General features: G+C 42.0%; 1 protein-coding gene across 1 annotated transcript in view; it reads left to right on the top strand.

Moving 5' to 3' along the window:
- The first annotated feature begins 217 nt into the window (after positions 1-217).
- The window catches only part of MAOB (monoamine oxidase B), an 89,894-nt gene continuing 66,809 nt past the window's right edge, over positions 218-23,302 (top strand). The window contains exon 1 of the mRNA XM_031445400.2: positions 218-385. Coding sequence (XP_031301260.1) covers positions 340-385 — 46 coding nt within the window. The 5' untranslated portion in view covers positions 218-339. The remainder of the gene's footprint in view (positions 386-23,302) is intronic.

The raw sequence follows: 23,302 nt of genomic DNA on the forward strand, positions 1-23,302 counted from the left end.
GGCTGATGGGAAAATACCGTGCATTAGGCCAAGGGGCGGTGGCCCCGGGGACGGGCTCTTGGAGGCCCCGGGTGGCCGGTCTGCCCAGGCGTCCACCCTCCCCAGGTCTGCGCGGCGGAGCTCCGGGCGGGGGCGGGGGCGGTGGCGGTGGCGGTGGCGGTGCGCTCCAACCGGCCAGCGCGTAGGCGGGCGGGCGGGGCTCCGCGACCAGACGCCCTGGGCGGGCAATATAGCCGCTCGGCGGAGGCGCGGGTGCGCGGGGGCAGCGCAGCGGGCGGGGGCCGAGATCCAGAGACCGGAGCGGCTGGCACCGGGGCCACCCGGAGAGGGGAGAGCGCCATGAGCAGCAAATGCGACGTGATCGTGGTGGGGGGCGGCATCTCAGGTCAGTCGCGGCTGCGCACCCTCCTTCCTTCTCCCGGGCTCCGACAAGTGGCCGCCCCGGGAGGCGCGCGGGGCTGCCGGAGGGAGGGGTGCCCCCCAGGAGCCCCTAGACTCTCCAAACGCCGGCGGGGATCTAGCGGGTCCCGAGTTCCGCACCCGGAATCCTCCCTGGGGGAAGGATTTGGTGCGTCCCTGGACAGGAGCCGGGGGCTGGAAGTCTGTTCAAGGTCTGGGGCCAGAATTTGAACTTCTCCCCCGGAAAGCTGCCAAGCCAGCGCTTGCTGGAATTTTAGAAGCGAGGAGAAACAGAGTGGGCAGGAGATGGGCTCTTCGTAGGGGATGTCCCAAAGGTCAGTCACTTGCCCCAAGCAAAGGTCAGTCATTTTGCCCCAACCTGCCCTGAACGCTCTGCGCCCTTACTTGGAGCAGGCGTGCACGGCTACGTGCTGTTATTCTGGCACCAGGAAAACGACCTTGAACATTTCCCCGTTCAGAAACAAGGCATTCGCCCCGGGGGCAGTCGATTGCCGGAGACCCTCCTGACCCTGATTCTCTGTGGTTCCATGATTGCCTTGGGACCTGGGGCTGCAGGGCTTTCTTGTCAAATGCCTCTTCTCTCATTCCCCTCCCCCTTCACGCAGTTAGAGGGTGGCCAAGTCGCCCAGCAGAATGGGGACAGAAATTACCCTCTCAAACATGGGACATGGGGGGCAGTGTGCACAGCAGGGGCCCCCAGAAATAGAAGCCAGAAGAGGAATGTGGACAGTGGGGGAAACTACCTTCAGAGGAGGAGGGTCAGGTGGATCACTTGAAGTGGGGTCAGTGGAAATAAGCAATGCTAACAGACAACTGGGGATGCTTTGGCCAAACCCCCAGGACCTCCTGGTGCTTGGGCAGTAATTAGGACACCTCTAAAATCCGTGGGTGTGTGGGCTAGGATGTGCCCTAACCAGATCTCAGGAGCAGGGCTCACCAGATCTCAGGGGCGAGACTCCGTCTTGCTCCCTTTGAGGCCTGCAGGGCAGAGGTGCCCTGACTCTCTTTTGCCCAGGAGAAGAAACCAAGGTGTTGAATGTTGGGTGCTGCCCCTGGTTCTCTCCTGCTCCTCCACTCCAGCTTTCTTCACCTTTGAGTCAGATCTCAGGCTACCACTTCTGTCTGCCTGGTCCTCCTGAGCGCACCCCTGCCAGGTGCACAGATGCATAATCACAACAGCACGCTGAGACGGACCAAGGCTGAGTTTTCTTTCAGTATTTTTGACATCTTCTCTACTAAAGGAACTTGGACTTAAAAACTTATCTACCTAGGTGTTCTAGAAAATATTACTAGGTGCTTCTCCATGCTGCCTTGCACAGCACCCATATTATGGAAACTGAGGATTCTCTTTCCAGTCCCCCAAAGTCCTTTTCTTGCCCAAAATATGTCTAATGGGGTCAGATTCTTCTATTCCCCACCCCGTTTATTTTGACTTTTCTTATTCGCTCTCTAAAGCTTCAAGCTCACTCAAGCTTATTCACGTTAGACTTCTATGGAAAGTGTTTAGCTATTTTTACAGTGGTGGTGAATCTCCATATTCAGCCCCAAATTCTCCAAACAAGGGACTGATGAGTAGATCTGACTTCTCAAGCATGTTACGTGGAATGGGCATTGTTCTAGAAACCAAGAAAGCAGGCCTTATGCAATTGCTTTATCTGCTACATGAGGATAACACCAATTATACATACAGGGTCATAGCTACATTACAGGGTGGTGGTAGAAGGCAAGTGAGGCAATATGTGTGAAGATGGCATTGCAAAGTCAGATGTATGACACAAGGTCTTACAAGGGTCTTGCTCATTTATTCAGGGCATAGACATTAGGGTAGGCTGTGGTAGACCGTGGAAAAATCAATCCCATTATTCTTGCCCCGGAAGATTTGTCAATCCAGGAAGGGAGATGAGGTACCCAAAGACAATACAAGTTAGAAAGTGGTAGATGCCACAAAAGGGGTCCACTCATTCACTGGTTAACCATTCATTCAATGAACATTTGCTTCCTGTCCCACACCTTATCCCAAAGGGAATGAAAGATGAATTATACAGAGCCATTGCCCCTGGGGGACTCAACCAGCTGATGGGGGAGGCAGAGCCATGAACAATTAATACTAATGAAAGGTGAATAGTTATGAAAGGTGAATGTTGAAATCTGCCTGAGAATATCTGGGCAGACTTCACAGAGGCGGTGACATTTGATGTAGGTCTGAAGGAGTGAATATGGATTCACTAGGGGACTGGATGAAGAAAGTATTTGAAGCTAAGGAACAGCTTATATAAAATCACAAATATGGGAAAGAAGATTGCAGCATGGTTAGGAAATCGTAAGAACTTCAGTGTGGAGAGTTGGGGGGACTTGTGGGGAGCCTTGTATATCATTCCAAAAGATTTAGTTCCTTCTGTGGTTGATGAACAGCCACTGAGAATTTTTCATTCACAGAGTGACATGTTTCAAGTGACGAGAATATGGTGATGCAAAAAGTGGGACATGCGGAAGAAGAGGAGCAAGTTTGGAGGAAAGATCTAGAGTTGGAGGTGCTGGGAGGATGCCCAGGGAGAGATGTCTAGCAGGTGGAAAGGCAAGGAAGAAGCTGGGCTTGCAGATTTGTGTGACAGAGCAGTTTTAGTTGAAGCCATCTGAAATGACCCAAACCGAGAGTGGAGAGAGAAGAGGGGATGCCCAGGGCAGAACTGGATGAGAGGGTGCTTACCCCCTCCACAGGGAGGGAGATGTTTCAGTCATTCTCTATAGTTTGATGAGAGAGATGAAGAAACTGAGTAACTGAAAAACACTTCGTTAACCTCAGATCTTAGCTCAGGTGTCGTTTCCCTGGGGCAGTCTTCCCTTCCCAAATCCCTCCCAATGGGATTCGATGCCTTTGTTTAACCTCCCTCTGCCATCTTGTTCTTTGCCATGAGTTTTTAATTGTTCACATATTAGTATAATTTCTCAGCCAACAGCTTTCTCCTCCAGTAGGCTGTAAGTCTCTAGAGCCCCGGGGAGGTGTCTCTTTTTCTCCTAGAGAACTCCTAACCCCCAACTCCAGGGCTCTGCCTGACCCAGTTAGCACCCAATAAATGTGTTGAATTAACGAACTTTTACTTTACACCAACAAAGTAGCAACTGACTGGATCTGAAATTCACACCCATTCACTTTTGCATTTCCTGCCAAATCATATTGAGAATGGGGAAAGTGATCAAATCGGAGTTTTAGAACCAGTAGGTGACCGACGCAATGGTTTAAAAGTCTAGAATTCGACTCTGGTTTTTTAACTTTGTTAATTATTAAACTTGGGACATTCTGGCAATTCTCTGATAGTTTTCAAAGCCGTCAGCAAATTTTAATCACTCCCTTTGGGATAAGCAAAGATGTACTGGGGGTACAGCTGGTTAATCTATAACTTTCTTTTTTAATGTTTGAAAAATTCCAAGGCAAGTATAGAACAGCTTTTTTGAAATGTGTGTAGTACTTAAGTGCACACATACTCAAATTTCTTTCACCCAAGGAGCAGGTCATCTCTGGAGACTTGGCAGAGTGATGGCATTTCCCACATGGAGTTGGACAGCAGCGTATTGCTTCTGTCCTGAGTCTCGGCTTTAATGTTTGGTTTTGGTAGAACCATGGAAACTATCTTTTGCAATTCTGAAATGGCGCTTGCTCAAGGCTCCAAATAAAAGCTAAAAAAGGGAAACATGAAGCAGAAAGGAGAACATGTTTTTTTCCAGGCTTGAGGGAGGAGATCTGGCCATCTGAGGGTGGCAGGAACTTGGCTAAGAGCCTGAAAGAGTCGAAGTCAGCCTTCCAGATGGTAACTGACACCTGGGAGGTGATCCGTGCGGCCAGGAGGGCAAGCATGCTGCGGGCTGGCGGGACTGGCCTGGGCAGGGGGCGACAGAGAGGGCCCAGAAGGGGTCATGAGTTGAGGGACACGACAGATAGGCAGATGTGGCCTGCGTGTTAATGACAAAGCCCCCTCCTCATCTCTGATGAAGAAAGATGAAGAACTCCCCTGGGCTCCTATGACCCACCTGAATGTTCTAAAAAAATAGTAATTGTACAGAAGTGCTTGGAAATTTGTACAGCCCAGTCAAGGAGAGGCTGGAGAGAGGCAGTATGGCAGTGTTCAAACAGCATCCATCACACATCAAACAGACTCGTTATCAGTCCCATTTCCTGCACTTACTACTGTGTCACCTTAAAATTTCCATCACGCCTCTGCTCTTCAGCTGCCTTATCTTTGAAATGGGACTCCCGGTGCCTTTATTGGTGGAGACGTTGTTTAGAAAGAATGCGCAGGAAGTAAGGTACACAGTGGTCATTATGGCTTCCATTTGTACCTTTTGGAAAATACACCCTTTTTTGGCTTCCAGGGTTTTTTAATCTGTGAGAGTGGAGGCAGGCATCTCTGTGTAATCTCTTCTTCCTCCTTGCTAACCAGTCATTTTTCTTGCTGTGAGGCATGTATAAGGTGGCAACAGGATGCGAGTTTTACATGCAGGCATCGGTAGGGACCTGCCTGGTTCCAGCCTCGCCTTGCCCCAGCCTATCCCTTTATTGCCTCCAGTGAGGGGCCTGAGGAGCTCAGGCTCACCCCGGGCTCTGGGATCCACTGGATTCCTCATCAGGAGAAATTTTGGCAGCCATAGATCTGTATTTCATCCCTACCCCAGCCTGGCTGTTATTCCGATTCTGACCTGGTCCTCATTTCAGCCACCTGAGTCCTGTCTTAATGATAATAATAATTAAAAAATGCATGACTAATAAGTGGGAATATTATTTATTTATTTAATAATGTTAATTCTTGCATAATAATAAATACTACAAGAGCCAGCATGTTGAGTGCTGTTTATATGTTTATATGTTAAATTGAGTAACAGAGAGGTGCTATTAGCATCTGCTGGGCACCAAATGAATTCAAAGTCTTCATGCAGAAATGTGTTCTGCGTTTAGAATTTCCGACATGTTTATCTCTTCAACACAGATTTTAAATGATTGGAGTTTATGATTTTTCTTTCAATTTAGCTGCTGGCTTTCTTGCATCAGCTGTGTTAATAAATCATACAGAAGCCAAGAAAATAGGGCTTCAAAGCAGCATCCTTGTTACAGGATAATATTCCACGAGTGTGTGTGTGTGTGTGTGTGTGTGTGTGTGTGTGTGTGTGTGTGTGTGTGTGTGTATTAGCCAATGCATGTGTGTGCACAACCACTGGCAACCTCCTCAACCCAAAGTTTGATGGTGGAGTCGACTGGCACACTGACACTTTGGATTAGTGGCCACTTTGTCAGCCTGGTAACAGTAATAGCCAAGATCTCCCTGTGTGTTTGCTGGAGAAGCCAAACACACAGCTTGAAGCCAAGCCCCATTGCAAGCACTTTATAGGCATTTTCTCTTTTAATCCTCTGATCCACTTTTTGAAGTAGATAGCTTTAGTATCCCTGTTTTCCAGATGAGAAAACCAAGGCATGGAAAGGGTATCAATTTTGCCTAAGGTGGCACCGCTAGTTAGTGGTGGAACCAGGGTAAACACTCTGCTCTTAACCTCTGTGATCTACCACTGCTGAAAATGTTATTGCAGGAGAAGGTAATTCCAGTCTCTTAACCTTTACCCAACATCAGGGCAGCCACTGTCTCTGTAACAATAACTTAGAATTTGTTTTGCTATCATTGCTTCACACTGACATGGCTGGAAAGACACACACATTAAGAGCATTTTAGTAATGCAACTGATATATATGTCATCAAAGTTTGTTTAAAAATCCTCAGCTTATAACTAACAATCAGCTGTTCTAATGATTCCTGCATTTTTGACAATAAATACTCAGGTGGCCTCTGCGTCAAATTTATCTTATGAACTTGAAGAGATCATTTAGTGTCTAACTTATTTCGTTAATGTTTTGGACCTTAGTAGCATTTTCACGGTCTATTGGCATGATGAAGTCCATATAATGTCTCAGCTTCAAGTGTTTCTCCAGACATCACGAATGACAACTAAGATTGCTATCACCAAATTCTAATGTTAGTATATTTCCTTATTCCTCTCAAGATTCAGACTGTATGTGCACAGGCACTCGACTGATGACAATGAATTAGAACTTCTGCAGTTTAAAGGACGTTTAAAATTAGTAAATATTAAGTTATTACAGGTGACAAGATCATAGTATAGTGGCAGATGTCATCACTACTTGAGACAAACGAAATGCGTACAGTTGCATGTGATTCCATGTGAGAACTACCACTAACTTTAGTGTCATCTTTGGATTTGGTGGACATTATGCTTACAGTCTTAGCAGTGTTCCATGTGGATCTCTATTACTATATCTCATTTACCATGTTTAATTTAAATTACCTGTTTAAGCAGCTGTGAACCCTTACCTGATCATAGGCTGTTCAAAATCAGGGACTTTGTATAATGTATCTCCCGATCTCTGGCATTTAGCAAAGAAACCGGCTTACCCTAACTCCCAGAAATTGAATGAAATTGATCGAATCCCTTAATGATGATCATGGGCTTTGATAGGCTTTGGAACCAGGAAAAGTAGGCCCCACAACCCAAAATCTATTGAAAGAATGGAGTTAACCTTTCACCTCCTAGAGGAAGCAGAGTAACACGGAAGTTAAATAAATGCAAGGACTCTGGAGCCCAAGGCTTGAGGTCAGATCCTGGATTCAGACCTGTGTCCTTAACCGTGTAGCTTGGACTAGTTACCTGTTTCCTCAGCCTCCAGATCTATGTGTCAAATGAGGAATGATGGCCTTGGGGCTACCTTCTGGAATGTTCAATAACATTAACTTTATCATTTTTACAAACTAACAGGCAGTACTTAACTGAGGGGATCCTGGAAACGTACAAAATCAAATACTTGTCTCCATCCCCAAAATGGGCTCAGTTGAGAGGTCATGTTCAGAGTGAGGGTTTTTGTCCCCATAACAATGCATCGGAGATTTGCTCAGGTTCAATGTGCAGCGTTCCCATTTCGCAAGGGCCCCAAGTTTGTTAGGCTTCATTTTTCAGTAATGTCTCTGAATAAAAGTCATGATTTCCCTTGATAATGGTATAAAATTCTTTCCTCACTTTGAACATCCAGATCACATAAACTTCTTCTGAGCCCCCCAAAAAAGTTTTCTCTAATAGAAACATTGGTGACTGAAGATGAGATCATCTTTAGAGTTTTACCTACTGATGAGAACGTCTGGTTTTCCGTCCAAGGAAAAGCAGACCAAGAGACACCAAAGAGCTGATTCCAGGCCTCACAGCCACTTCTTTTGAATAAAATTACTGCCCTGGGGGATGAACCCTCAGGAGGAAATGCGATTGGACCAAGAACCTGACCAAATAATGCTGGGTGGAAGAGAAAAATTACCAATATTTCGAATGCGCTGTTTCTACTTTCAAGTTCGCACAATGGGTCCATCTTCAGTTAATTCAGTAAATAACCACACTGCATAAAACCAAATCCCAGTAAGCAATGTTCTAGAGTCAGCATGTGTCTGTTTACTTAGATATAGAAAAAGAGTAAGACCAAGTTCTTACCCTCAGAAAACTTAAAATGCAATTGGAGGCACAAGACCAGCACATACAAGCAATAAGAAATTACTAGAAATAATAAATAATTGAATTGAGTTCTGTATTGTGGGACCCAAGGACTAAGTTAGATAGAAGAAATCACTGAAGACCCCAGGAATTGGTGAAGTTTTCATTAAGGGAATAGAATTTGAACAGGTCCTGAAGAACAGTCAAGATTTGAGGTGAGTGGAGAAGAGAGAGGTTCCTAAGATGGGAGGAACAATAGAAATCATAAGTCTATTGGCTCCAGTTAACAGGTGATATTTCTACTTATAGGAAGGTAGAAAATGCAGCAAGTCTAGACTAAGAGGATGGGGAGACTTGGGTAATAAAGTTAGAAGAAGGAGGGTGGGATCAAACAATGAAACATTGAAAAGCAAAGTGAGTTAGCTTCGGTTTTCTGTGATTGGAAATAGGGGAGCATTGACAACTTTTGCTGTCAAGATAGGGTGGACAGTGGTGTGCCCGATAGGTGCAAGAGGGCAACCCTAGAAGGAAGCCAAGGGATGGGTAGAAATTCAGGGACAGATTGAGAGGTGATCAGCTGATTATCATGAATTGGGTTATCCTGAAGCTCAAGACAGCTTGCAAGAGAAAGGGGGAGAGAGGAGGCAAGAATGAAAAGGGAAGTTCTTCAATGGTACAGTCTCCTTTCTTCTATCTTGCTGAAACATACCCAGAAAAGAAGTATCACCAAAAAGTAATTAACGTTTCCCCCCTGAAGTTTTGTATTTGGAATTGAAGGACTTGACTGTATTTCAAATTTTCCTTTTTTTTTAAAAAAATAAAATCAAAGAGATTTTATTCCTAAGGGTGGTGACCCAGCTTACTAAATGGCAAACACATCTTGGGCAATCTCAAACACAAAGTGAATAGTTCATCCTATTTGGTAATGTAAAAATTGTCATTGAAACCTGTTGTTTTGTGAGGGAGAGGGCAAAATCAGAAAGCAACCTCAGGTAGGTTTGACCTTTCAAATGTTAGTCATGTGACCATAGTCTCTGTTTAATGGCATCTTAAATGTCATGTTCTAGTTAATTTCCACTTCATGTCAGAAGCTTAAGCTCTTGATCTTACGTTAATCATCCCTTACCTGAGCCATGTTTCACTCTGGACTCATCATCCTCATTTCATTTATCAGAATTGCACAATGGTGAAGGTGTCCTTCTAGGTCCTTAGTTTTATTTGCTCTCCTTCCATCCTAAATAATCCCCTCTTTGTGTTTACCTTGCAAATATTTCCAAAGATTCTTTTATAGTGAATTTGGAACCCTGACCTCATCCTTTGGAGTTGGAGCTCCTTTTTGATTTCTATGATCCCAGTTGGGTTTCTGTCTGAAATTGTGTCTTTATAATTATGTTTAGTTCTATTTCATTTCTTTGGGTTCTTTTCCAGTTTTTGACATGAAAAGCAACAAGCTCTTTGGAAAAGTTTTGTTATCCAACAGGGCCTCTTTTTCAGATGACTTGCAGTAAAGTGAAGAATTAATAATTAAGTTAATGAATAACCAAAGTTCCCTCGAAAATTTTGAGGAGGAAAGGCCACTGATGTAAATGAAAAATGAAATCACAATCCTTTTTGGTTATTTACAGTTTAAGGAAATTTTTTTTTTGGAGAGGTGGGAACATTTAAAAAATAATACTAGCTGCAGAAATAATACATATTTATGGTGAAAATCTGTAAATTATGGAAAAGATCAGAAAGAAAATGAAATCATCTATGATTGATCCCCCACAAAAAAAATTCACTGTTATTATTGTCACCTATATATATATATATATATTTTTGCAAACCATTTACTATATTAACCATACTCACTGGCAGTCCCTTTTAAATAAATAATAACATATTATGAATGTTTAATTGTGTCTTAAATATTCTTCTTACATATGATCTTGATAACCTTATATTATTTCATATGATTGTATTTATTTACCAGTCTTCTATTGATGAACATTGGTGTTTCCAAATTTCTGCTATTTTAAACAAATCTATTATGAATATCCTTATACCTAAACCTTTGTGCATAATTATGAGTATTTATTTAAGAAATTTCTAGAAATAAGTGTTAGGAGTCTCTTTTTAAAGGTGTTTAGTAATGATTGCAAAATTGTCAAGCCAAGAAAGTTTTATCAATTTAAGGTGGAATTTTAATAGTGAACATCTTAGTTACTTCAATAGGAAACCAGTATTTTTCCCTCTCTGACACAAAACAGAGAAGACCATGGTTCTTCACCAGTTTGGAGCTGTAATTTAATGAAATTGTAGGTATTCGTTTTTGTAAACTATCTTGAGTTTTTTTAAAATTTCAGTGGTGGCACTTTTTACAATTCATGCTTTGTGTCTACCATTATTTACTAGGAACGTATTTTTTTATAGTGCTTTAGAATTTTTTGAATCCCATTTAGCCTGTACTTCTGGAAGTTGGACATCATTAATGAGATAATTCTGTTGCAAATTATCTTTCCAGTCTCAGTACAGGAAAGAAAAAAGAATAGTCCTGTAGCAAACCATTTTCTATGATTAATTATTTTTAGCCATCTAGATAAGACGTGAATATGGCCTTTGTCCACAGTCTATTGTAAAAGCTGATCAAACAGCTCTTTCGTGTTTTACATTTTAATTTCCTCTCTAGTTTGCATTCAACTCCTGGGTTAGATTTTAGTTTATTTAGGAGTCTTAAAAGATATCGTTGGCTGTTTCAGAATTGCCCTTCCATGCTACGCCAGTTAAAGTGAAACCTCCCTAGTTAAGCACTGATGATAGACACACCTGAAGGCGTACACTCAAATGACTTATCCTCATTTCATTGAAAGTGTGTTATTTTGTTGTTTCTGCATGGGAGAAAAAGGAGTCAAGTTTGCTCATCTGTTGATTTGTGCATCCACTGAGTAAACCCTTTTCGAGGGCCCTATTTACCAAGCATTGGGCTAGGTGTGGGAATACACAGATGGGTAATACATGTTTCCATCTTTGAAGGGTACACCAAGCAGAGGGAGTCACCTACCGCTACACACAGGTGAATGCTCTGAGGGGTGGTGGAGGCTGAAAAAGGCAAGTGCAGCTGGTTCAGATGACACAGAGGAGAGGAGGCTGGCAGCTTCACCTTAGGGCCTCAGAGGACCTGAAGACTTGGTGATAGGATTTATTGGAGAGATAAGTAGCCAATTCAGATATTCTTGCTTGAAGTATAGCTTTAAGTGGTTGAAACTTAAATCTACATTTAATATACATAGGGCATTGAGATTTCAGGTTTGATCTTCTTACCATTGACCCTAAAGTGACAGCGTGGTGGATGCTGTAGTGGGCTGCCCAAGCCCCCGCAGGGCAGTTATTGATCCACGTGCTGAGAGCGTTGCCTGCTGCTGGTTCACAGCTGAGTCCCTCTCTCAAAATTGCCCTCGACTGAGGGGAGCTGACTTCCCTGCAGCAGATGTGGGGGTATAGAGACTAGACCCCCTTGCCAGGGCCATCTCAGCTCTGGAGCTCCCTGTAGGATTGACTAAAACCATTGTTGTGACCGCATCTCAGTTCAGCTTCTCCCTCTGCCCAATCTTGTTTCCCTTACTTTTTTTTTCCACTCCTGTTGAACCCCGATAAAGCTTTCTAGATGCAAATCAGTCTCAGAAGCTTCTTGCCATGGACCCTAATCTAGACAGATGATTATCGAACAGCATTTTTGGTCTGCACATCACAAGATATTCTGACCACAGAGCTTCAGTCAGTTGGAGATGGAGGAGGCCATTAAAGGACTGGGCATTTTCCAGGATGCAAGAAGCCAACAGGGCTGGGGAGGGTGCTGAGCTTTATCAGTTCTGGATAACCTCTCTTAGGTGCCCTGGGGGTCCCTGGAACAGGGGTGGAGGATGGAGGCTGAGCGCTACAATGGACCAAACAAGCTCTGGGGAATTCACTTCTTCTCTCACTACTCTGTGGGCTAATTTAGAGTTGAGATGCATGCCCTTTGATCTGGAATTGCTATAAATGTGGATTTCTTCCTTTACTGGAGAAATCTGTGGCAGTGCAGCCAAAGGATAAACTGTGAAACACATATCCCTAACCTATGAAGACTGGATGATACAGACAGGAGCCATCCATCTATTCCAGGCTACCATTTTGGATCCAGCTCAGCTTCTGGGTTCTTAGTAAAATGGTGCTGTTGGTGTGGACCTCTATTCTTCCCCTAATCCTACAGCCATTTCATGCAGCTTTCCTTAGGATTTCTCACAGGGAATTGAAGATACTGAAAGTGAAAGTAGAGATAAAAATAGAGGATGGAATCCCAGATGGACAAGGGAAAAAGTGAGGCTGTGGCAGGGCTGTTGGTAGTATTTGAGTGGAAAGGTTAATAAACTGAGGTTCTCTGGTTAAAGGATATTCATCTTAGATGGATTTGAGCACATGAACTAGAAGGATAGAAGATCAAGATGGCAAGGGAGTGAGCTGTCGAGTTTTGACAGGTAATCATTTGCTTGTACTTCTTGGCAATGACCATTAATTGTGTTTAAATGAGTTGCAACATTTTGACTCATCATGACCAGAGACAGGATTCTCTGTGTGATTCAACACATGATTTAAAAGCCAGAAAAAATAATGTCTTTTTTAAAAATAGTAGTCTGCTGCTGGTTTTATGGTTGAGCAGAAGAGACAACTATTCATTTAGTCTAAGTTTAGGAATGACTGGAAGGCTCTTCTGCCGGATTGAGAGAGGCAGGAATCCTGTGCTTTGGGTCCCGAAGATTCTAAGTAGAGGTCTTTGTTCAAATTGCACGCACACAGCACTGGGAGGGGTAACCCCTCCACTGCTGACTTGTGTATGACTGATGCACAGCAGAATGGGGAGGGGACCCAAAGCAAGGTGCTCCGGGCCCAGCAGTGCAGAGCAGCTGGGAGACAATGAAACACTTCCGACCGGCTCATTTTGAGGAAGATGTTTAGAAAAGCATTAAAAAGAAAAAAAAACCAAAAGGCAAGTGCTATACATAATTCAGCATTGTATAAAGTCCCGGCACACTGGCCCATTCCATACAGAGAGAGAGAGAGCCTGTCCTTCCCGTGCCCCCCAAACCAAACGTTTCAGAGCTAGACTGTTACGATGGTGACATGAACACCTTGAGGATTCTGTTCTCCGATTGAAAATGACGAAGCATATTACTTATGGAAATGTCTGTAAAAGGAAATTGGGGGTTAGTTTTTCATCCTGTGGTTCAGCCTCTTAGATTTACTATCTGCTGGAAGATCTTGGCTGGCATCGTGCCAATCTCTCTCTGCCCGTCTGCTGCTAGCCCTTCACTTAGAAAAACATCACGTGAGGGCCTTGTACGTGCCAGGTGCTAGGGATGAACAATCAGGAAACAGTGCCAGCTTAACACATGCACACACGCAAGAAACGATGGGAAGTTACATTTCTTGTGCCTGCTGTTGATCGATGCACAAAAATGTCCTCTTCAAATGAAAGAGACCTCCGCGCACTTTTGAAGAGGTCACCTTTGGACCAAATCAGGATAGATGCAAAGACAACTTTGATTTTGGTTTCCAAGCGTTGTGTCCTCTGCTAGCTAGTTTTCGTCTGACTCAGAGGTGGTGTGCTATTTCGGGCCTTATGAGGGGTAAGTGGAATGTCATAAGTGCCTTTTCTCTGATCAGAAATTGGGTTGCCGGCAGGAACAGTCACAATCTGAAAAGAAATCACATGGTTCGTCCTAGTTGATAAAAGGCAGAACATTCAAAATACACTGCCTGTGATCTGAGTTTCTCCTCTTGATTCTTTTTTTCTCTGATTTCAGGAAGAATATGTCCAAAGGGAAATGAGTTTTCAGTAGATAAATCAGTCTGCCGATCTGCAATACTGAGCTTCCAGTGGAAATTTTGCGTGCAAAAGAAAAATCATTTGGGGCTTATGTTTGTTTTATTTCTGGGTTTTAGTTGGTGAGCAGAACACTATGAGAAGCTGATGGCAATGAGAAAGCATTTTTTTTTCTCCTACTTTGTTCTTTTAAAGGTATATTTCAGTAAACAGGTATCTTTTAAATCTGCCTTCCTTTCCCACAAATGAATTCCTTTGAAAGGAGTTTGTAGGTTTAAAGATTGCATGAGAGTAAGTTTAAAACTAATCTTTAAGCTTCAACACATGAGTGAATTTTGAATTCCCAATGAAAAGATGTGTGTGTGTGTGTGTGTGTGTGTGTTAAACTATTTGAATACTTTTTCTTAGAAAATAGGGATTTTAAAAAAGCGTTAGCAATTAGAATTTCAACCAGTCTGCAAATCATGCATTGTATATATAAATTCTTGGCGTTCTTTTTCAAAATTTTTTAAATACAATGGATGAAGACCTCAATAACCATGAAAAATGCTGCCTGAAAGTAATTTGTAAAGTGACAGCTTATTCAGTCTTGCTGGGGAAACAATTGCAGCTACGTGGGAAGAACAAACAAAGGACATGCACAACATATAGTAACAAAAATATCTGCCCGATATTTCTAAAGGACCTTGGTTACATATCATTCGGCACATATAAGAAGGGCAATATTAGGGTTTTTTTTTTTTTCCCTCCACAAATACATCCCTCCTACAAGATGGCATGCGCAGTTTACTGATTTGTATAATTTTACATGAAGTGGAAAATTAGAAAGAGATGGAGTGTGGAGACACACTGAGAGCTTTTGTTTCTCTCATACTGTTACTTGCCTAGTGGAATACTGTCTCCTATATCCTTGGCTTCTGAGCCTCATGGTACAGTGCAGTAGAAGGGTGTTCAGGCCCTATGAACTGCTATTTAACTAATACTGTTTTCCAAAATAGTTCCTACTGTCTCAGAAAAGATTTTTCAGCTTCTCGCGCTAGGTATTAACTAGGCATTTTAAAACGTCACTTCTCATCACTCCCACGATTCTACAGTTTCCTGCTGCCCTCCTGCCTGTCTAGCTGCTCCTTGGGTCTCCTCTGCCTGCTCCTAACTTGTTTTTCCTCCAGTGTTCCCAGTTTGGGGAAACAGAGCCACCTTCAGACCAGTTTTCAAGTCCAGACCCTTGACATTGGTAGCAGATATTGGAAGGGTCCTACCATCTCCCCTTGGCACCCACTCGCTTCTGCTGAGACCTGTGGCTCCTGACTACTGCAAGTCTTTGCCTGAGGGCTTTCTCTGGCCACTGGAACCCCTGTAGGCTTCCACTAAGGACTGGCCAGCAATGGGGTGGGGTTCATGCCCCCAGGAGCAGCCATCTTCCTGGGACCGGCCTGATAAATTGCCTCTTAGTTGGAGTCACCAAGGTGTGTTCCACAGAGTCTCCCAGAGGTCCTGAGGGGGATCGAGCCCCAGTCACTCACAGTGACAGCCTGCTGAATACTGCACCTTTATTGCCTACCTTCCCTTCCATGTCTTACCTCCCCAGAGCCCTACCAGGGCTTCTTGAGGTCACCTCCCAAATAAACTAGCAGCATCCAACTCCTTGTTTCAAGGTCTGCTTTTGGATACTAGACACTTTCTTCTTTTCTCCTTTTCTTATTCCTAAAGCCCTATTCCAGTTTCAAAACAGAACTTGGACCCATCCACCTCACCATCTCCATACCCCTCCTGACCTGGGGTTCCTCAAGTGGACCAAAATAGTTCTCAGAATCTGCTCTTCATGTCTCCATCATTTGGTCCAGTCCTTGGCCAGTCTGTTCTTTTTCTTTTCCCTTATGATAAAGTATATGCAACATAAAATTTACCATTTTAAGTGTATAGTTCAGTAGCATTAAGTATATCCACATTGTTGTGCCACCATCACCACAATCCATCTTCAGAATTTTGTCATTACACTAAATTGAAATTCTGTCCGCATTAAACACTAACTCTTCTCTCAGCCCCCAGTAACCTCCATTCTGTTTTCTGCCTCCATGAATTTGACTATGCTGGGAACTTCATACAGAGTGGAAGCATACAGTATTTGTCCTATCGTGTCTGGCTTATTTCAATTATCATAATGCCTTCAAGATTCATCCATTCAGTCGATTCTTACACTAAAGGATGAATAATTTTTTCTTAGTGGGAAAAATCCAAGTGCAATGTTTTAAAGCTACAGGAAATATGTACTGTCAGAAGTGATGCGCCCAAAGTTGTCCAAACACAAAGCTAATTACCGATCAGTCTTCACCCCATCCCAACCCTCCTGAGGTGACCTGTGTTAACAACTTGGTGTGTATCCTTTGAGACTTTTCTCCTGGAAGGACAGTCATTCTAAAATATAAATCTCTTGAGGTTACTCCTGTTACCCCAAGATACCAGAAATTAACACAACATTGTAAATCGATAATTTGTAAATCGATTGATCATTCAATCAAAAAAAAAAAAAACCCCAAAACAAAATCAAAAGTCCAAAATGATGACTGTGGCCCAGACACTGCAGACCTGAGCCCCGCCTACCACGTAGGAGGCTGATCTCCTATTATCTACCACGGTCTCTGGCCTTTGTACTTGCTTTTCATATGGGTCTCTTCCTAGCGCTCCTCCTTCCCATCTCCTGCTTTAGTAACTCTTGATCATCTTTCAGAATTTCTTTTAAGACTCACTTTTTTGGAGATCTCCTCATCTGATAGCCTTCTGCATGTTACCCTGCACTGCCAGTTCTCCCTTCTTGTGGAACCTTGTTTTATCCCTTTCCTGCCCTCCTGAGGATAAATTCTAGGAAGGCAGATGCTCTGTCTTTTTAGCATCTAGCTCAGTGTCTCCACCTAGTAGGTCCACAGTAAATATTAATCGGCTTATTAAGTCTTTCTCCAAAAACTGAGTTTAGAACTTGGCGTTTTAAATTGCATTTGTACCCTTGTGTTGTCCCTGTTTTCGGAGTTATTTCATATAGTTGTTATGATGAGTTAGGAACTATTAAACCACCTAGTTGCCTGACAAAATTCTATTGTTGATGAAGGGGCTGTCCTGGTTTTCCCTGAATCCTCTCGCCCCATTTTCTGACATCCACGTCCCAGCATTTATTTGACAGCAGCTATGGTTCTAATCTACCATAATACAGGCCACAGTCCCCAATCTGCATTTCCTAAATGCCCCAGAGCTCAGAAAATTGGAAGTGTTTCCTGCAGCTTTCAGCAGGAGCTGATGAGAACTGATGTGTCTGGTTTGCTATTAGTGGTAGCAATAATAATGCAGGTAATTGCAGGCTGGCTGTCTCCGTTGTCATTGGGGCTATTACATAATATAACGCCTGCGTACTGTTTTGTCTCTGAAATCTGAAAAAAATTCAAAGTTCTGAAATGCATTTGGTGCCCAGAGTTTCAGATCAGGGACATCCTTAAAAATATAAACTAGGAGGATGGTGTATTTTGGAAAATATAATACCTTAAATGACACAGTCGTGTGCTAGTTCTGCCCATCCTGGGGTGTTTGTGTGTTAGTTGGTGGGTTTTTGCTTAGGAACACCATTAGTTCATTGTTCTCAGGAAAGACCCGACTCTTCTCAAGAAAATTTTCAGCCAAAAGAATTAATATATTGGAGTCCCAACAAAGTTTCTCGATTTTATGCTTTCAATACGTTGATGACAGTGCTTCCATGGTGTCTGCGTTTCTGTCCCTCTAAGTAGGACCGTCATGCCAGCTGAACCCCAGAGGACATGAGGGTTTCCTGCTCACCAAATCTTGGCTAATTCTGGAACTTTCCATCTGCTAGTCTCTGCCAGCCCTAGTTGTCCCTGCTCTGCTCCTCTAAAGCCCTCGTTGCTGTTTCCATGGGCTGGAGAAGCTGCAGTTGCCCCATCCACAACACTGCACTGGGAGCGGCTCCTTCTACACCTGTAGGCTGAGGTCCCAGAATCCGCTGGTCTCAGCCCCCAGGGAAGACAGTGGCCCCAGAGACCCCTGCTCCAAAGGCCACCACACTTCCCATGCAGCCTGGTATGCAAAGATGTAGCTACTGTGACAATTTAAGGAAACACAGCGTTATTTGTAAACACAAGTCAATAAAATCTAATTCTCAATCTATCTCTCTATGTTGGCTAAACCTATAACCACAGAGATTTTCTTTTAATAACCTGACCAATGATCACTTCAGATCTTTCTAGTGGGGCAAGATATGAATATTACTTGAGAAAGGAAGAGTAAAGTGTATCTCGCCTTGGGTTCCCCTAGAAGCTGACCCTCAGACAGAATGTGAGTGCAAGTCATTTATTTGGGAAGTGATCCTAGCAAATCCCTGAGAGGTTTGGAAGCCTAGAGGAGGTAAGGAAGTCAAAGGGTGAATTTTCAAGCCTGTTTCCACTGTGGGTGACTCGGGCGCTTCCCAGCTGAGGACCCCGGGGGAGATAATGTAGGATGCTCCTTAGTTATCTCCGCAGAGTTGTGAGGCAGCTGGGGTACCTCATTGGTTTAGGTGGCAGCTGCTGCCAGAAGCAAGCCCTTGGGCAGAATCAGTCATGGGGTCAAATAGAAATGCATGAGGAGGGAATATGAGTGGGGCATGACAACACCGGCTACAGCATCTTTCCTTAAAACCTCAAAAATAACTTTAAAAGGTAATGATAATAATTAGAAACCTATCGAGTTCTAAAATTTCGGCTTAAGTTTTTAAAATAACAGCTTTATTGATATAATTTACATACCATACAATTCAGTCACTTGAATGTACAATTGAATGACTTTTTAACATAGTCACGGGGTTGTATAATCATGACCCCAAAGTAATTTTTTTTTTAGAATGGAAAACAGCCACTTTATTTTTTTTAATTGAAGTATAGTTGATTTACAGTATTGTGTTAGTTTCCGATGTACAGCAAAGTGATTCAGTTATATACACACACGTGTATATATATATATATACACATTTTTTTCAGATTCTTTTCTATTATAGGTTATTATAAGATATTGAATATAGTTCCCTGAGCCATACAGTAGTTCCTTGTTATTTATCTATTTTATATATAGTAGTTGGTATCTGTTTATCTGAAACTCCTAATTTATCCCTCCCCCACGTAACCATAAGTTTGTTTTGGATGTCTGTGAGTCTAGTCAGTTCTGTAAATAAGTTCATTTACATAATTATTTTAGATTCCACATGTAGTGATACCGTATGGTAGCTGTCTTTCTCTATCTGGCTTACTTCCCTTCATATGATCATCCCTAGGTTCATGCATGTTGCCCCAGTATACTTTTGAATGTTTTTGTCTCCCCTAAAGGAAACCCTGCCCCCATTAGCAGTCACTCTTCATTCCCCTCCACTACCACCGCCACTACCCACCTCGCCCCAGCCCCTGGCAACCACTAATCTACTTTCTGACTCTAGATATTTGATTGTTCTGGACATTTCTTATAAATGAATCATACCATACCTTTGTGTCTGGCTTCTTTCACTCAGCAGAAGGTTCCTCCGTGTTGTGGCAGACATGAATGCTTCATTCCTTTTTATGGCAGAATAGTATTCCATTGTATGGATAGACCACATTTTGTTTATCTGCTCTTTAGTTGATGGACATTTGGGTTGTTTACACTTTTTGGCTATTGTGGACAGTGAGAACACCGCTATGAACATTTGTGTACAAATATTTGTGTGGATGTATGTTTTTCATTTCTCTCGGGTAGATATGTAGGAATGGAATTGCTGGGTCATGTGGTAACTCTATGCTTAACCTTTTGAGAATCATCGATTTTAAAATGTCACCTTCAGTGGTTTTGTGGATACCACGTGGTGAGGATGCACTTAGAAACTTGGTATTTTGTGTTGCCTTCTGGGAAGAGAAGAAGTTGACTGTATTAGTCCAGGAGACTGGGAGGCGACAGTGGGGGCCTCTGGTCGTCACAAAGGCACGTGTGTAGAGGTGCGGACCAGCTGAGCTGCCTGCTTCTCCCATATGCTTTTCCCACACGGTTGGGGCTGGAAAAGAGAGATCCTTGGGGCAAAATGCCTCAACATTCACATGAAAACCCTGACCAAAGAAAATATTTACATGTATATTTAAGTGTATGCTTATACATAAAATGTGTATACATGAATATATTTATGTGCACATTTAGGTATTATATTTAACATATAATAAGTCTTTTCCTTAGTTACAGTTTTCCAATGGACATTGGGACATTTTAGTTGGCCCATGAGCCTGGAATACAGATCAGGTTGCCAAATTCAATCCCTTAACTGGCGAACAATAATTGCATTGTATTCATCGGTTTAGAAAGCACAATATAAGCAATGTTATTAAGTTCCAAAATTTACAAGCTAATCTAATAAAGATGTTTGTTTTTGAGGCGGGGCAGGTAATTAGGTTAACTTATTTATAGAGGAGTAACTGAGGATTGAACTCAGGACCCCGTGCATGCTAAGCATGTGCTCTGCCACTTGAGCTGTAGCCTCCTTGCAATCTAATAAAGATGTATTGGTGGTGTTCAAAGAAAAAGCAATGAAGGGAAACAGCTCCTAAGCCTTGAAAAACTAATGTACATCCTTCGCTCCTTTCCCCAATCTGATCATTAGGTTGTGATTGAAGTAAATTTCATAAAATATCAAGTCGTTGAGTTTATTTTTATTTGATTTACAGCTGACCTTTGGGAAAGCATTTCCATCAATTTATTTGCATACAATTATTCTTCTGAAATAGGGAGTGCAACATACAGGCAGATAGAGTGTGATTTATAGAGAAGTTTCACAATTATGTGACTCTAAGTGCTTAATTTGAGGTCTCTGAAAAGTATAAATTTGTAACAAAAAGTCAATCATTTATACAGTGAATTCTAGAAATAGTCTAATAAACGAAACTACTCATGTAGCATCACGACTATTGAAATTTTTACTAATTCTGGATGAATTATTTTTGTAAGTTCCTTTTTAAGTCTTATCATCCGAAAGACAACCACTCTTAACATTTGGGTATATTTTCTTTCAGCCTTTTTTTCATGCATTTGTTTGTTCTCTCTGCGTGTGTGTCACACGTTTATATTTATAATCATTGTACAGACACAAATTGATATCTTTTCACCTGATATTAAAACAGAAGCATTTCCCACATCCTTACAGTCTTTATGAACACAAGTTAGTAACAAATAAGCTTACCGTAGCTTACTTAACTAATACCAGATTATTGGACCTTATGTGTTATGTGTGTGTGTTATTATAAATGATACTGCACTAAAGAGCTTTAGAAATAATATTTTTCCACATTTGATATTATTTCTTGGAATTGAATCATAAGGTAATAATTTCTGATTTAAAGATATAGACAGTTTAAAGGTTTTGACAAATACTGCCAAATTGCTTTTCTCGAATATTTTACCAATTACTATCCCAGCCAGCTTTGTTTCATCACATTATTGGCAGCATTTAATATCATCCTTTTTTATTCAATCTTTCTCAAATGGAGAGGGAAAATGATATTTCTCAGTTTCTCAAATTGAGAGGTGAACATGGTTGTTTTTAATTTTTAATTACTAGCAAAGTCAAGCATTTCTCTTGTGTCTATTTTTCAATTACATTTTCTGGGTGAACTACTTTTAGTTCATTTTTTTTCTTAACTTGTGGTTAGGATATGGGGTGGAATCTATTTTTCTTTTTTAATATACCAGTATTTATGTCTATGTTTCTGAGCTGATAAGTAACTAGAAACCTTTTAGCCAAGATGTTTGAATGCTCTTTGCTTTCTAATGCATGTAGTCTTCCGTGAGCCTCTCGACCGCTTTCAGTGTACACATTTCACACTCAGGTGTATGGCCAGTAGCCATGGGATGATTGTGATATTGAGATTAAAAAGGCTTAACCCAATAAGTAGTCTTCCTCGTACATGTTTTCCTTATGGTATTATTCTATGCCAAATTCGTGCTGTCACTCTACCACTTTTACAAACCTCCAGGGGAATGTAGTGGTTTCAAACTTCACCTGTGCTAAGGTGACTCCCAAAGGGCTATATATTTTCAGCCAAAGTCAACAAATGGGAAAATAAAGTAACAACTTCTGGCTTTGTAGTTGGGTCAGTTATGAGAGACAAAAGGAACCGGGAAAGTATGGGATACAGATGGACATAGTAAGACAGAGCTAAGAATGTACATGGAGACCTCTACAAAGATATATACACACAACAAAACACAAAACAACACACACACACACACACACACACACACACACACAAACACACACAAAAGATATACACATTGTAAAGGAGCCCCAGAAATTAACTTATTGAATTGAACAGAAATCCAAAGGGACAAAGGGCACAGAGGAACATCACATCACAGCATAACTTTCCAGGTTTAGAATTTTGTTACTAAAAACTGTTAAATATATTTTTGCCACCATGGGCTTAAGTGGTGACATTGGCATTTTCAGTTCCATGTGCTCCTTTGTCTAGGAGGAATTTGTCAAAGATTGCAAGACCTCCGGGTCTGGATTACACCTCCTTTTAACAAGATAGAACGGGCCTCTCCCATTAGGAGTGGCTTCGCCTTTCAATTGGAATGCAGATTGATATTGCAATTTGGGGCTATGCCCAAAGCTTCGGAGTACAGAGAGTTTGTTTAAGGCATTTAAAAGTACACACACACACACACTATTTCTGCTACAGCATAATATTAAAACACATTTAATGTATAAGAAATTTTGGTAAGTAGCTAGTGCAACATAGACCAGGTACCTTTCTGTTCCACAATCTAATGGTGCAGGTTGAGGATTTAAATGCCCCAGAGGAATTAATAATTTTAAAAGCCTTTAAAATATCTCTTTAAAATATCAAATGCTCAAGTGACCTTTGGCTGAGAAAATAGTTTAATTTTCTGACAAGTTCCCAGATTGTGTTATTGATTAAAGGGAACTCTATAGAATTTAGATGTGAGGCAGACAGGTTGTGGAGCTGACATTGTATTGTTAATATTTGGCGACCTGTTTGAATCCTTGTCTGGGTGGAAGACTCCATTTCTCTATGGGTGCTTCTTCCCTTGCAGATGTTTTGTATTAAATTTGTGATTTAAAAGAATTCTGGAACAGAAAATTTAGGGTTGAAAATTTTAAAGGGCACTTGTGATCAGATGGTCACACTGACATTAAAATAGATTTTGTGATACATCAGATTTTGAGTAGAAATGCATTCTGAGGAACCCACTAGCGTATGTTCTTTGCAAAACGAATCACTCTTCATCTTTGCCGCTGAACTTATTGACTTGTCTGAGTTGTTTCACGTGAGCAGCAAATATTCATTGAGGATGTCTACATGTCAGATATTCTCCCAAGTGTTGGGGACAAAGTAGGAAGCAAAACAAGTAAGATCCCTGCCCTCCCAGAGCTTATAATCTAGTAAGGACAGTCACACAATAAATAACCAATGAATCAACCAAATAAACACCTACCTACATACA

Source organism: Camelus dromedarius, chromosome X, assembly GCF_036321535.1.
Source record: "Camelus dromedarius isolate mCamDro1 chromosome X, mCamDro1.pat, whole genome shotgun sequence".
NCBI lineage: Eukaryota > Metazoa > Chordata > Mammalia > Artiodactyla > Camelidae > Camelus > Camelus dromedarius.